This window comes from Cyclopterus lumpus, chromosome 9 (genome assembly GCF_009769545.1).
Source record: "Cyclopterus lumpus isolate fCycLum1 chromosome 9, fCycLum1.pri, whole genome shotgun sequence".
NCBI classification, from domain to species: Eukaryota; Metazoa; Chordata; class Actinopteri; order Perciformes; family Cyclopteridae; genus Cyclopterus; species Cyclopterus lumpus.
Window position 1 is genome coordinate 27,773,732 of NC_046974.1, and position 16,067 is coordinate 27,789,798.

Sequence of the window (16,067 nt, forward strand, 5' to 3'; positions counted from 1 at the left end):
TTTGGTGCTCAAGAGAGTGTTTTTTTTACGCGAGATTAAGTCCAAATAAACTACAGTGTGTGTGTGTGTGTGTTTATTGTAATGAAGGTAGATTCCATCGAGCGGTGGATGAGTTCAAAGTTCGTCCTGAGGGTGAAACCAAAGAAAAACTAGAACGCAAAGCAAAGTGTGATCTTTGGATGTATTCACTTCCATGTCTTCTGAATAAAGAGGCTTGATCTCAAAATAAACAGATGTAATTGCCACAAACAGAATCACAACGATGCCAGAGTTACTACATAATGTTAGTAATTGGAAGCATTAATATGCTCAGTAAACTTTATAGACAATCCACAAAATGATGATATCTGGAAAGTGATTTGGATATCTAAGAAAGCTTCTAGGGGATAACCTGCCTTATAGACTGTTAAGACAAGATGCATACATATATACAGGTGCATATATACATATATCGAGTACATATGCACAGCCATGCGTCTGTGGAGGGAATGTTTTACCATCAGGTTTGCTCTGTGCCAGGATGGTGACCACTTCCCCTTTAGGGATCTCCAACAGGAAGAGCACCGCTTCCTCTCTCACTACACCTTGAAAGTCCACATTGTTCACCTTCAAGACACAAAGAAAGTGCACAATGATGAAGACCATTTGCTATTCACATAATAACTTAATGTTCTGTCCGCTGCCGGTCACAGAGTGACCTGAACGACGGCTTGTCACTTCTGAGATGGAGAGTCCTCTCTGGTTACCTTGAGGATTTGATCCCCGATGCGCAGGCCCTCCTCCTCAGCAGGACTGTCCTCCTGAACACTAGCGATGAAGATGCCGGCATCGTTTCCCCCCGCCAGCCTCAGCCCGACGCTGTCCCCCTTCTGGAAATTCACCATCACCGTGTTCGGCCTGCAGGAGGGACGCCACACATGCTGCCGTTACATTTATTCATTCTATTAATAGAATGTATTTATACAATTATACATTTGTACTTGATTAAAGGGGGGAAGAAAAGCTCACCCATATAGTTTCTCGTCTTCAGGACTTGGTCGGAGGAGAATCTTGGGCGTGGCTAGAGCAGCTGTAGATGAGTTGTTAATATCTTCCATGTTTACAACAGCTAACATCGTATGATCTCAGTAATATTAAATGTGTATATATATATCAACATTTCTAAGATGACAATATGTGAGATGTGCGTTACAGCTTGTTTCTACTGCCCCCAAGTGGCCAAACAATTGTGCGACAACCTGGAGGCTCAATGGGCGGTGCTTCTTTGCTCAGCTCAGCTGAGGCCTCGGGGTCTTCAGGTACTTTGAACGGGGAGGCCATGGCTGACATCTTGGTTGTCCTCATGGGTTCCTCCCTGACACACACACACACACACACACACACACACACACACACACACACACACACACACACACACACACACACACACACACACACACACACACACACACACACACACACACACACACACACACACACACACACACACACACACACACACACACACACACACAGACACACACAGACACAGACACACACAGACACACACACACACACACACACACGGCTTTAAAAGGTGTAACAGCAACGTCAAAAAGCCTTATGGAATATGGTAGGTGGACACGATTACAGTAAGACCTCACATACATTTGAAGGAAACAACGGGACACGTCAGAGTGCTGCAGGAATGAGCCCTGAAACCTGGAAATTAGTCAGCATTTTTGCATTTTGGTTCGCAGCCTGAAATAAGGTGTGTGGTTAGCACAAGAGAGGTTTTATGTTTTTATTTTACAACATAAAATAAGTCAGTAAATACACTTTGTTGCAGTGCTAACCTCTGGAGTTGGCACTCTCTGAGAAAACCAAATAGTGCTCATCAGGGTTAATGTCTTTTGGGGGAAGTCAGTCGTGTCAATATGTTCACTAGTCTACATAACCTTTGGCGGACGGCTGTTTCAGGTTTTGGACTTTTCTTGATTTCACCTCAAGCTTCCATCCCTCCTACCTGGGGTTGTCTCGTTCGTTGGAGGAGTGGGAGGACAGGTCAGACTGGCGGGACCTCCTCTCCTCTGGGGGAGAATAGGAATGGTATGACTCCATCTCTGATATGTCTGACGGACAGACAAGACAGACAGACATTTCAGTTAGACACACAGACTCTTTCAAGTCCAGACCACCACCACCAGCACCAGGAGAAGATGGTTGCCTCAGGGAGCCCCGACACCAGCTAATGAGTGAGGACACTATTAGAGATGTCAGTCAGAATTATGGGGACAACCTCGAGTGCCACAGCTCAGTTCTCAGGATAAAAGCAGCTATCAATTCATAGTCCGGCTGCAGCTTTAGGATCTATGAGGCAACAATGCCTTCAGGAGGGGCGCTCGGGCCTCATGGGAGAATCCATACTGCCTTTAATCCCCAAAACGAGCCAATCCAAAGTGCTTACACTCAACCCTGCTCTTGGCTTTGCATTCAGTCCCTCCTGTGAATTTCTTTTTCATTTGAAGTGAACATGGGAGTCTGGCCTTTGATCTGGCTGCTTTTATCCATCAGAACGTGGCACTCAGCCGATGGACGCTTTAACAGAAGCCGAGGAAACCACACACAGAACAACAAACACAGGACAAGCAAGGGAACCACATTAAAGATAGCGCATAACAAAATTAAAAAGTGGCATACATCTGTCCCTCTGAAAACAATAGGCTATGATAAACCAGCAATCAACTTCAGAGAGAGGGTGGGGGGAGACGATGTAGTACGTGTTAATTAGCTTGATTTGGGTTAGAGAGACATTATGCATAACCAGATGTGACGGCGTTCATAAGGCGAGAATGAAACATTGAGAGCGGATTTAAAGAGACAGACAAGAAGAATGAGAAAGAGAAATATGAAGATTAATGTGTCAAACCTGATGGTGGCTTTTATCGGCCAAATGTGTCAGAAACTACATCCGTCATTCCGATTCATGCCACAGCACGAACACATTTGGACAATGTGTTTTGGACAGAACCAATCAATACTGAGGTCCAGAGGCGGGCATAAGGATGCTATATGGTGCATGTATCTGTGGGTCCACCCAGCAGCAACATATCAGGGCGGGTTGGGTATTCCTGCTCTCCACAGAATCAGCTGTCGGGTTTTTTGACCCCCTTTCCCAATAGCACCACCATAAGGACAAAATGTAGTCGCTATTATGAAAATATGTGAAATTATACAACAGTTGAACAAACAGCACTGTCTCTCAAACTGTTGGTCCTTGGTGGCGATGTGAGGCGTTTGTGGAATGTTCCTCTTTTAAACTAGACAAATACTACTAAATAACTTCCCCTTTTAAAATGACCTGATTACACACATAGATACCATAGGAATTGCACATAGCTCTATATGAAAGGACATGAAGATAACTGCATACAGAATGAGAAATACATTTTTGGCAAAAACAAAGTGCTGTTTTAGAAAAATCTCCGCCAGGAGGATCCTACGATCGTTTGAGTGTGTGTGTCTGTGAGTGAGTGTGCACCTGTGTGTCTGTGAGTGAGTGTGCACCTGTGTGTCTGTGAGTGAGTGTGCACCTGTGTGTCTGTGAGTGAGTGTGCACCTGTGTGTCTGTGAGTGAGTGTGCACCTGTGTGTCTGTGAGTGGGTGTGCACCTGTGTGTCTGTCCATTCTGCTGCAGTGTCCGGTGATGGCTGCTCAAGGACTCACGCTTCATCAAAAGGCCTTTTACACTACTCTTAACGGCTGGCTGGTAGGAACCGAAATACAACCCAGTTTGTCTCTGACTGTTTGGCTAACAGCTAATGAAACTCCCGGTGCGCAAACAAACAAACAAACAAACAAACAAACACACACACACTGCTGAGTAGCTCGCCACAACTCAGCCGCTGCCGAGCGGGCAGACAGCTCGGTAGGTTAAATTTAGTTTTGAACAAGATTGTATATAATGTCCTAAACGACGACTTTGAGCCAAGTGCGTACATCAGCGATTGTTTTTGAGTTTAATCCAGTTTTTTATCCACAAGGACACATATACAAGCGTTCCCCCTCCTCCCCAAAACACAACATGAAAATAAAAAATAAAGGTAAATACAATCAAAACGAGTAGATTGAAGATAAACAAGCAGAGACTAATGAGTCGGAGATTATATATATATATATATATATATATATATATATATATATTATTCTAACGTCATCTAACTTTTTCACTGCAATCAAGGCTTAAAAAAGTCGTTTGTTACATCGGACATTTTCATAATGTGGATTGAAATGATCAATGCAGCTGCTGGCGGAGCTTTGCACTTGTAATCTTGTTTTATGTATTCATCCGTGGGGAGAGCAGCAGAAACAGCATAGTTGTACTTTTGTTTAGACTACGGCTTAAAAGCTTAGACGCCAAGCGATTTAAGCCCATTTCACAGATTCTGAGCGACTGCTTGGACGAAGCTTTAAGTGGGCAGTCGGTGTCGTGCTGCGTGGCAGAGGAGCATTAACAGCTGAACACTTCACCAGGTGAGGTGGCTGTATTGGACTGCACGTGAATACCGTTACCCAGCAACATTAGGAAGAGAGTCTGACTAAATACACCTGGCTCAGGTGAGACTTGACGGTCTTTGTGTAGACTTGTTCATTACAAGCAAGCATAGACTTCTACAGATATAGGGGATAATAATTCACGCTTCATTCTGACCTATATTTCCAAATCATTAACATTTGAACAGGACTGGACCACTAAACCGGACACAGCTGCAGAAATATAGTTCTTAAAGCCTTCAATACGTGCCGTGTTTAATATGAGAGGAAACATTCAAGATGTAATGATGCACATGTCCACTTTGACCCCTTTCTTTGTTCCTGAGCACTTTTCCAAACAAGCAGACGCCAACAAGCCGTCTGCTGTTGGCGAACCCGTCAGTGCGGCGTGAGAGCGTGTTACGGAGGATGACTGGGATGGAAATGAGGCGAGACAACACAGAGAGGCGGACGAGGGTTCAGAAGCGGCGCCTGGACAGAGTCGCTACGCTGTTAGGACAAACCATTAATATGTTATTACACGGAAAGGTCAACGAGCATCTTACCCACTTCTACGAGCCGCTTTGACATGCAACACTCGCTGTTCACAGAACATAAATCACCACCCGTATTCAGACAGCACTTCATCTGCCTTCTTCCACCACTGCGTTTAATGAATCACACAATTCAAAGTACATTGGGATTAAAACGTGTTTATTTATTCAAGAAAATTAATCATGTATTAAAAATGTATTGGATTTTTTTTAAGAAGATTTAGAGCAGTATAAAGAGAAGTGCAAAAGGGTGTGAAGGCTTTACAACTTTAGTCAGGTTGCGTCACAGCCGTTTTACAGCTTAGAGAAAGGCAACAGTGTTACACATGCGGTGTGTCTTGGGTGGTCCTTCATCTAAAAGTATGACAATTTATCTGGAAGAGAAAACAGACAGATTGCACTTTTGAGCCATTACAGGGATCGCTTCTGCTGGTCAAGATGAGCACTTTCAAAATCAATACGATCAGTGACAGTTTACTAAGTCTGGCCGGAGGTTTGACCCTCCTGACTCCCCCCCACCCCCGCCCCCCTTTAGAGGGACGGCAATGCACAGCAGCTGAGCAGCTGCGAGCAGAAACTCAAGGCCGCTTAGCTTCAGACGGTATTTGAAGATGATGTTTGTAAGTGTGTATGTAAACGTGATTGTAAATGAATGTCTCCAGGAAAGGAACTGTAATGTAAAAAAAAATGTCCTCTTGTATAACTTTGAGATGACAGAACTGTGAGTCAAGGTTCTAGCAAGCTACAATATCGGCAAAGCATTTTAAAAGGTGGGGGGAAAAATGCTATTAATTTAGTTTAGCATAGCCTAACCGAAGTCTGTGCGCCGGCTCATTGCTAACGCAGAAGGAAAAAACATCCGGGAGATGGCGAGAAAATGTGGCTAATGGTTTAGCAGCCGACGGCTAGCAGTTAGCGGAGCTAAAGTAAAAGCAACATTTTCTCTCCATGTCTCTGGTTTCTCCACATGGAGAGTATAAATCTGGCCATCGAGGGCTGCAGGAAATGAGTTTTATCACTTTGGTTTTTGGTTGGATGCCTGAAATGAGACATGTGGTATAATTCATTATTATATGAACTAAAGCAACATTTGGCCATGGTCAGAAAATATTGGTCGATTTTAAAATGATCAACCTAAAAGGCCAGCTCAGTGTTGCCAGCTTCTAATGAAAGTGGCTAGCAGCACTAGCTCCCAAAGTTGCTGAATCTAGCGAGTAACCTTCAGGCCTCCCTACAAAGCCCCTCCCACAAAATGATCACTCCTGAAGCGATTGGACGGCGTTGCTACAGTCCAACCCTAGCTTTATGGCATAAACTGGACACATACGAAAACCCCCACAAAAGAAACTTATTATTCCGGTGGCACACTTCAACCTCTGCAGCTTGGAGCGGATCTGGCTAGCTCTACTGATCTATTGCAGCGGCCTGTGTATATAATATGACGTCTCATATAAATGATCCCACTGGTCTGATTGGACTGTACGGGACATTGTAACATTGTACATGGATCATGGTAACAGTACAAGCATGATGAGAACCATCTGATGCAACCCGCTCCAGAGACACGGTGGTCCTAAGGAAACCGCCCCGTGGTGTAACGCTAACCCCCGTTGGTCCTGCCAGCGCGTGCCAGTGACTCACCGTCGTGGTCGTTGTCGTTGTCGTTGTCTGAGTCGGAGTCGGCGAGGGGGGGGATGCGGACGAGGATCTGGCGGCGGTCTCTCAGGACCACCAGCTGCAGCTTCCCCCTTGACTTCTCTATCAGCTTCCCAGCGTCGTGCAGAGAGAGGTTCTCCGTCACCGTCCCATTGATCTGCACACAAACACACACAAACACACAAACACACGCACAGTGCAGACAGTCAGAGGCTGCATTAAGGAGCCAGTTGGTCTGCTTTGGAAACCTTACGTCTTTTTTATATTTAAAACGTATCAAATGTCTGGGGTCATCTTGTATCGGCGTTGTTGTCAGGTGGACTTTTGTTGCCATGTGTGTGTGTGTGTGTGTGTGTGTTTAGCCTGTTGAGACATGTACAGTAACTTATCTAATTATTCTATTTCTGCCATTATTTTTAGTACACGCTTTACAACCACAAAATACAGGCCGTAGCACATTCAGAGGACGTATGGCTTTCCTGTGTGTATTGACAATAAAGGAGTTTCTAGAATACAATAAGACCAGAGGGGCCCGACAAAAAGCACTAAATTTGTACTATAAATGATAAGTAAAGTCATTTGTGTGTGTGTGTGTGTGTGTGTGTGTGTGTGTGTGCACCTTGAGAATGATGTCTCCCTCCTGCAGGTTCCCGTCCTTGGCAGCCAGGCCTGTGCTGGTCATCTGTTTGATGAAGATCTGACTCCCCAGACGGAGGCCGTACTCTACGAAACACAGCCAGCGCATCAGTTACTGCAGAGCCCCCCCCCCCCCCCCGATATAAAGTGACTCAGAGACTTTACGGTTGGACTCTCTTGGCAGCTATTTGGATGCCTGGAGGTTTCCCTCGGGTTAAAGACTAAGTTTCCCCAACTGCAACAATCTTGGCCCATTTTCTATTGCCTTTTTTCCAATAACCTATAGAACTACAATCAACAGCATACACAAACAGTGTTGTACCTTATAAATATATATTCTGCTAGAGAGGCCAATTGATTGGATGATTATTCTGGCGGGGTGCTGGCAATGTTCTGTCACTGAGATTTGCTTTTTTTTTTCTGAAAATTGGTTCTAAATACAGATTATCAGTGTCCTTAATTAGTATTGCTGGTGGCGTTGGACGAAAACCAGATCACCAAAGTCATTGGTAATTAATCTAACTGAGCCATTAAATACACACTATACTAACTATCATAGCAATCCATGCAATTGTTGAGGTATTTAAAAGTGGACAAAAGTGGTGGACAAACCGACCGCCTAACCATTACGTTGCTCCACAAATACATTACAATGAGGCTACCTGGACCACACACACAGCAGCATGACGACAGCCCAGAGCAGCACCTCACCAGCTAACAGGAGCTACCGGCCAAAGCTAGAGTTCCACTGAGCACAGCGCAGCTTACAGGGCCTGCTCGATGCTTTTATTACATACACCGAGTGCCAAGAAGAGAAGAACCCACCTGTACAGTCTAATACCATCCAATACAACAGCCCTGCAGAAAGACGTGTTTAGAGAGTCTGTTCCACTACAGTCATTTCAGACGCTGCACTCAATGCTGGACTACAAATTAGGGGCATTAATAATAATAATTTGTTTATACTAGCAGAATAATTATTAGAAAAAACTTTAAAAACCATAGTTATGACTGTTGTGTTTCTGTGGGCATCAAGAGAAAAGATAATGCATTAAATGCTTTCTTCATCTCAATTGTGGCGTTTTACCTTCGCTGGGTCTGTTCTTCACCAGCAGGACGTTGACCGGTTTCTCCAGCGGCTCCAGCTCTCTGGAGGGTTCTGGGGATGGAGGGTTGTCGTTGAGCTGGTCCCTGCTCTTATACCTCCCTTCTTTTTCTTTTCCTCTGCCTTCTCCTCGCTCGTACTTGTCCTCCGCGTGGTAGCCTTCCCCGGGGCTGCGGCCTCGGCTGTGGTACCGCTGGCGGTCGGCGCTGGCGTCCAGGGCTCGACCCCGACTGCCCTCCCTCCTGGATCGGTCTGGGCTAGGCGAGGTCCTCTCCTGGCTCCTCCCGCGGCTCCTCCCTCTCTGGTTTGAGTCACGCCCTCCCCTATAGTCTGGTTCCAGGTAGGCTTTGCTTTCCGAGGCGTGGTCCCGGCCCTCGTTGCGGTACCAGGCGTTGTCGTTGTCGGCGTCGTAGTAGTGGTTGGAGGGGGTGTACACCCGACTGTCTCCGCTCGGGGAGGGGGGCTGCGTCATGGAGTGGACCCTGCGAGGTCTCTTCACCGTCTGACAGAAGGAACAAATACAGACCTGCGTTTTCCAGATGTGTTCATTTACACACATTATAAACAACGTTTCCAGAGTCCAGTCCCAAAGTCAAGACTGACCAGTCCAGAGTCCAGTCCCAAAGTCAATATGAGCCAGTCCAGAGTCCAGTCCCAAAGTCAATATGAGCCAGTCCAGAGTCCAGTCCCAAAGTCAATATGAGCCAGTCCAGAGTCCAGTCCCAAAGTCAATATGAACCAGTCCAGAGTCCAGTCCCAAAGTCAATATGAGCCAGTCCAGAGTCCAGTCCCAAAGTCCAGTCCCAAAGTCAAGACTGACCAGTCCAGAGTCCAGTCCCAAAGTCAATATGAGCCAGTCCAGAGTCCAGTCCCAAAGTCAATATGAGCCAGTCCAGAGTCCAGTCCCAAAGTCAATATGAGCCAGTCCAGAGTCCAGTCCCAAAGTCAATATGAGCCAGTCCAGAGTCCAGTCCCAAAGTCAATATGAACCAGTCCAGAGTCCAGTCCCAAAGTCAATATGAGCCAGTCCAGAGTCCAGTCCCAAAGTCAATATGAGCCAGTCCAGAGTCCAGTCCCAAAGTCAATATGATCCAGTCCAGAGTCCAGTCCCAAAGTCAATATGAACCAGTCCAGAGTCCAGTCCCAAAGTCAATATGAGCCTGTCCAGAGTCCAGTCCCAAAGTCAATATGAGCCAGTCCAGAGTCCAGTCCCAAAGTCAATATGAACCAGTCCAGAGTCCAGTCCCAAAGTCAATATGAACCAGTCCAGAGTCCAGTCCCAAAGTCAATATGAGCCAGTCCAGAGTCCAGTCCCAAAGTCAATATGAGCCAGTCCAGAGTCCAGTCCCAAAGTCAATATGAACCAGTCCAGAGTCCAGTCCCAAAGTCAATATGAGCCAGTCCAGAGTCCAGTCCCAAAGTCAATATGAGCCAGTCCAGAGTCCAGTCCCAAAGTCAATATGAGCCAGTCCAGAGTCCAGTCCCAAAGTCAATATGAACCAGTCCAGAGTCCAGTCCCAAAGTCAATATGAGCCAGTCCAGAGTCCAGTCCCAAAGTCAATATGAACCAGTCCAGAGTCCAGTCCCAAAGTCAATATGAGCCAGTCCAGAGTCCAGTCCCAAAGTCAATATGAGCCAGTCCAGAGTCCAGTCCCAAAGTCAAGACTGACCAGTCCAGAGTCCAGTCCCAAAGTCAATATGAACCAGTCCAGAGTCCAGTCCCAAAGTCAATATGAACCAGTCCAGAGTCCAGTCCCAAAGTCAATATGAGCCAGTCCAGAGTCCAGTCCCAAAGTCAATATGAACCAGTCCAGAGTCCAGTCCCAAAGTCAATATGAACCAGTCCAGAGTCCAGTCCCAAAGTCAATATGAACCAGTCCAGAGTCCAGTCCCAAAGTCAATATGAACCAGTCCAGAGTCCAGTCCTAAAGTCAATATGAGCCAGTCCAGAGTCCAGTCCCAAAGTCAATATGAGCCAGTCCAGAGTCCAGTCCCAAAGTCAATATGAACCAGTCCAGAGTCCAGTCCCAAAGTCAATATGAACCAGTCCAGAGTCCAGTCCCAAAGTCAATATGAGCCAGTCCAGAGTCCAGTCCCAAAGTCAATATGAACCAGTCCAGAGTCCAGTCCCAAAGTCAATATGAGCCAGTCCAGAGTCCAGTCCCAAAGTCAATATGAGCCAGTCCAGAGTCCAGTCCCAAAGTCAATATGAACCAGTCCAGAGTCCAGTCCCAAAGTCAATATGAGCCAGTCCAGAGTCCAGTCCCAAAGTCAATATGAGCCAGTCCAGAGTCCAGTCCCAAAGTCAATATGAGCCAGTCCAGAGTCCAGTCCCAAAGTCAATATGAGCCAGTCCAGAGTCCAGTCCCAAAGTCAATATGAACCAGTCCAGAGTCCAGTCCCAAAGTCAATATGAACCAGTCCAGAGTCCAGTCCCAAAGTCAATATGAACCAGTCCAGAGTCCAGTCCCAAAGTCAATATGAACCAGTCCAGAGTCCAGTCCCAAAGTCAATATGAGCCAGTCCAGAGTCCAGTCCCAAAGTCAATATGAGCCAGTCCAGAGTCCAGTCCCAAAGTCAATATGAGCCAGTCCAGAGTCCAGTCCCAAAGTCAATATGAACCAGTCCAGAGTCCAGTCCCAAAGTCAATATGAACCAGTCCAGAGTCCAGTCCCAAAGTCAATATGAACCAGTCCAGAGTCCAGTCCCAAAGTCAATATGAACCAGTCCAGAGTCCAGTCCCAAAGTCAATATGAACCAGTCCAGAGTCCAGTCCCAAAGTCAATATGAACCAGTCCAGAGTCCAGTCCCAAAGTCAATATGAGCCAGTCCAGAGTCCAGTCCCAAAGTCAATATGAGCCAGTCCAGAGTCCAGTCCCAAAGTCAATATGAGCCAGTCCAGAGTCCAGTCCCAAAGTCAATATGAACCAGTCCAGAGTCCAGTCCCAAAGTCAATATGAGCCAGTCCAGAGTCCAGTCCCAAAGTCAATATGAACCAGTCCAGAGTCCAGTCCCAAAGTCAATATGAACCAGTCCAGAGTCCAGTCCCAAAGTCAATATGAACCAGTCCAGAGTCCAGTCCCAAAGTCAATATGAACCAGTCCAGAGTCCAGTCCCAAGCCCTAAAGCCCTTTGTTTTGAGTCCTACAGGAGTTATAATACACTCTTCACAAGATGTTGATGAATTGTGTTTAATGAATTTATTCGTGACAGACTTATTAAATAACATACTTCATAATCTTTGCGCTTGAGGAAAGGTATCACGCCTCTTCAGGTCAAAAGGCTCAAGTCCAAAGTCATAGTTGTTACAGCCATGGCTGATTTAGGTTTAGAGTATGTTTTTTTATTTTGTCAAGCGAGTCTAAAGCCATCAAACGTGGGTGTATACCCGAGTCTGACTGGAGTCCACAGCTCTGGGAAACCAACAAGAAGAAATATATCCAGAGTTTCTGGACCTTGCTTGAACATTACTGTGAGTCAAAATGAAATCATCAAATACAACAGAATAAAAACAACCTTAAAAGAAAAGAAAGAACAGAGGCAGACTTCATCCGTTAACTGACCTATTTGTTCAATGAGACAAAAATAAAAACGACTCTAAACTAGCTTCAAACTAAATGGCTTCTGTGTCTGACTCACTGACAGCAGTGAGAGTAAAGATACAGCTGGATGTCGTGAAAGCAGTGATTCAAAGCAGCAAATCAGATTCCCTCGACATGTCAGGCTTTTATATTTAGCTGTACGGAGCGGTGAGATTAGTCCAGCGTACACACAGCAGAGAACTGCTGCCGCGTTGAGAGAGAGGCAGTCAGGCTGAAACCCTGAGACATCACTGATGCAGGAGACTTAAAACCACATCCTGTAGATGTAAAGTGCTACTATACAGGACAGAGTGAGCGTCTCTGCTCTGCACTCTCTTTCCCCTCACATGAGCTGGAGCGCCATGAAGCATCTGAAACGAGTGAGCTCACACTGACCTTTAGGGGAATGCTGCTGTCTGGCAATAACCAGAGTGAAGCCAATGCAGAAGTGTCTTATAACTTGCATTCTCTCTCCTGACCACCAGGGCGCGACTCCTCTGGTTGTATTGAAGTCTATGCTTCATGTGTTAAAGCTGCATTCTCTCTCCTGACCACCAGGGCGCGACTCCTCTGGTTGTATAGAAGTCTATGCTTCATGTGTTAAAGCTGCATTCTCTCTCCTGACCACCAGGGGGCGACTCCTCTGGTTGTATAGAAGTCTATGCTTCATGTGTTAAAGCTGCATTCTCTCTCCTGACCACCAGGGGGTGACTCCTCTGGTTGTATAGAAGTCTATGCTTCATGTGTTAAAGCTGCATTCTCTCTCCTGACCACCAGGGGGTGACTCCTCTGGTTGTATAGAAGTCTATGCTTCATGTGATAAAGCTGCATTCTCTCTCCTGACCACCAGGGGGCGACTCCTCTGGTTGTATAGAAGTCTATGCTTCATGTGTTAAAGCTGCATTCTCTCTCCTGACCACCAGGGGGCGACTCCTCTGGTTGTATAGAAGTCTATATAAATGACTCTACTTCTCTTGATGTATTCCCTCAGTAAACATTGTAAACATTAGTTTATGGTCTCAATCTCTAGTTCCAAGTCTTCTTCAGTACAGCGTGATGTAAAGCAGCATTTAGTAAATGATTGTGTATTTAAAGTAAAACGGCCCATAAATCAGGGTATGTTGTAGGGCTACTTGCTGCTGCTAGCAGTGACGTATACGGCGTCTCAACATCACTCCTCCACATTCCAAATATGGTAACTTCTGTTTGTCGGTTTCAAAAACAACAAGGCGACGGCCTCAGCTCTTTCTTCCTTTCCCTCTCTCACACACTCCCATCTGTTCGGTGCCACAGCACCACAAATGCAGCTGTGATGAGTGTCAGTCCACTGAACTCTTTTCGCCTCTCTCGCACTGACGCACACAAATGCAGCTCCATCTCTTGTGTGTTTGTTGTGTTCGGAGAGCTGCGGCTAGACTCAATGCTGTTGCACCTCAACTACCCACAATTTATTTTCTTTATCATGTGAGCTGTGATGTCACCAATCTTATCTTATCTTACATCTTTGAAAAAAGGACACTGTACTCACTATTTTAGCCACTTTACCACATTTACGGAGCGACTGAACAGCAAAGGAATGAGGCACGTTGTCCATGGGGATGGCATTGACCTGAATGACACGGTCATCCTCACTGGAAATAAAGAAAGGACACAGAACGTCGACATTAAAAATGTTTCACTCAAAAAAACACAGCTTTGTACCAATTAGGTGGAATTCCACTAAAATTCATTGTAGAAAATAATAATTGATCCTTGATTGATTTTTGTTTAGAAATGTTCTTTGGACTTTTTGTACGATTATGTGACCAGAATATATATATATATATATATATATATATATATATATATCTTCTGTGTTATTTTTCTCCTGCACAGAGCTGTGCTACGTAGCCAACTAACTCAGCTGTATGCAACATAGACGTGCAGGTTTCATGTGATGAGTGGGACCTCCACGGTAAAACCAGTACACAGCAGGAATATTGAAGGAAGGGGAGTTTCCATGGGGAAAAAGCTGAAATAAAATGGATCATTTGCTCAGAAGCAGACCAAATTCATAAATGTAACATATAAATCCATTAATTTGTAAGTTAGCTAGCTAGCTAACTACCGGGGAAAGGCAATTTGAAAATTCGAGCTGACAAAGTGAGCTGTGTAAAATGATAAACCAAAATAAAAGGAAATAGATGAATTAAAGCGCCTGCATTAGCATTCTCAATCAAGCTGCATCCCACATGGCAACAGCTAGCTGTGCTAGCTAGCCAAAACTAGCTAGCCAACTTCAGACAGTGTTTACAAGTTGATAACTGTGTACTTTGCTTTAGGCTACCATATGTTGGTGTACTGAGATTATCATAACACATTTAGAATATATTTACTAATGTAATAATCAGAACTAACATGTAAGCATTTAGTTTGCAAGTCGTGTTTAACGTGGAGCAGGATTTGGGTCCCTGTTCTATGGACTTACTAGAGAAAGCCATCTGCTGGTCCTCCCTGCAGCACATCGGACACGATGATTGACGTCTCGCCGCTGTCCACGTTGGGGTTGTCCCGCCCACCGGACACCGCGATGCCGAAGCCCATCTTCGAGTCCTGCAGGAGAAGAAGGCATCCATCAGTGAGCGCAGGTGGACAGGATGTGACAACATCACAGGTATATCACAAGGCACCTGATTTCAACCCTGTCTCGTTGAAACGACCTTCTTGGACCACTTCATTTTTTTGGGGGGCGCTCACTATTCATGTTTTGCGATTTGAATAATGAAAACTGCCGGGCCATTGGTAAACTTTTAAAAAGACATTTCAGTGACACCTGCAAGAGATTTTAGAGACGTCGGAAATGTTGCTATTGAGGCTTTCATGCCCGGACGCCCTGAAGTCTCTGAAAAATGGACGCTCCACGTGCCGTATATACTTTTAGCTCTTCACATTTCGCAGCCTGCAGTCAGTCGAGGATTGAAATATCACAACGTTCACACACGATGTGTTTGAGAAACGTTGGTTTTTACAGCTTCTGGCTGCGATAAACAACGTAGTTTTGGTGATTGCTTTTCCATCCTGACGAGCACCTTCTCAGTGAAGACCTGCTTGAACTCATCGACAAGAAGACGCCCGCCGTCAGATGATGGGCTTATTGATGAATCTTTGCCCCCGGTGTGCTTCAGGTTGATAGACGGATGGATGTCATGTGTTGACAGCAGTTAGTGAAGGAACTCACCCGCTGCAGATTTACTGTGTACTGCTCCCACACCATCTCTTCCATCCCTGAGCTCTGTGGGGAACACAGAAAGCACAGCAGGCAAGAATTCAGTCAGCAGCAAAATAACAAACAAGTCCGTAAACTGTTTTTTTGTTATTTTTGTGAATCATCCCAACAAGGCTTTGTGAGCCTCGACACGTGCGCAGAAATATGCGCTGGCCAAATCCGTGTGGAGTAAGAACATGTAGATCACTGAGGGCATACAAGTGGAAAGAAGACTAACCCAGATTAACACACATCAGAGGAAGTGTGTGGGTGTGTGTGTGTGTGTACTGAGCTGACCTCAGTCAGTATCATGTCAATAACAGCCGCCTGCGTGTCGTCCTGTCTCACTGCCGCTGGTGTACGATTGTAATTGGACAACAGACATCTGGCCTCATCTATTTCCAGCTCATAGCTCCTGTCTTTCTCTCACACACACACACACACCAAACAGTGACGTGCTCAACCCAAACCCAGATGCTTCAGCAAGACCATCTTCAAAAACGACCACCAGCGTTGTGATTTTTGATGCATAAACACAGAAGTCAAAAAGCTCGGGATGTATCGATGCTCATACTCCAATTGGTTCTTTCATTATTGTTTGAGAGAGAAAAAAGACAAATTATTCACCCCGGTTTATGCTCATATACATATGATGTTCACATGTTCGTATCCCCTTGGACAGAAATACTGGAAGTCCAGCTACTGACCCGGCACCCACCAACCGGCAGACACATGCATACGGTGTTTACGCCACGTGAATGAGAGGCATTAGATAAAGA

General features: G+C 45.5%; 1 protein-coding gene across 1 annotated transcript in view; it reads right to left on the reverse strand.

The window, feature by feature from the left end:
• Nucleotides 1-16,067, reverse strand: part of LOC117737011 (tight junction protein ZO-2-like) — a 53,980-nt gene that overhangs the window by 16,246 nt on the left and 21,667 nt on the right. Inside the window, exons 2-12 of the mRNA XM_034542717.1 lie at nucleotides 15,262-15,315; nucleotides 14,512-14,636; nucleotides 13,573-13,675; nucleotides 8,446-8,965; nucleotides 7,342-7,445; nucleotides 6,708-6,879; nucleotides 2,006-2,111; nucleotides 1,239-1,354; nucleotides 1,009-1,069; nucleotides 747-897; nucleotides 498-606 (exon numbers count right to left, since the gene is read on the reverse strand). Coding sequence (XP_034398608.1) covers nucleotides 498-606; nucleotides 747-897; nucleotides 1,009-1,069; nucleotides 1,239-1,354; nucleotides 2,006-2,111; nucleotides 6,708-6,879; nucleotides 7,342-7,445; nucleotides 8,446-8,965; nucleotides 13,573-13,675; nucleotides 14,512-14,636; nucleotides 15,262-15,315 — 1,621 coding nt within the window. The remainder of the gene's footprint in view (nucleotides 1-497; nucleotides 607-746; nucleotides 898-1,008; nucleotides 1,070-1,238; nucleotides 1,355-2,005; nucleotides 2,112-6,707; nucleotides 6,880-7,341; nucleotides 7,446-8,445; nucleotides 8,966-13,572; nucleotides 13,676-14,511; nucleotides 14,637-15,261; nucleotides 15,316-16,067) is intronic.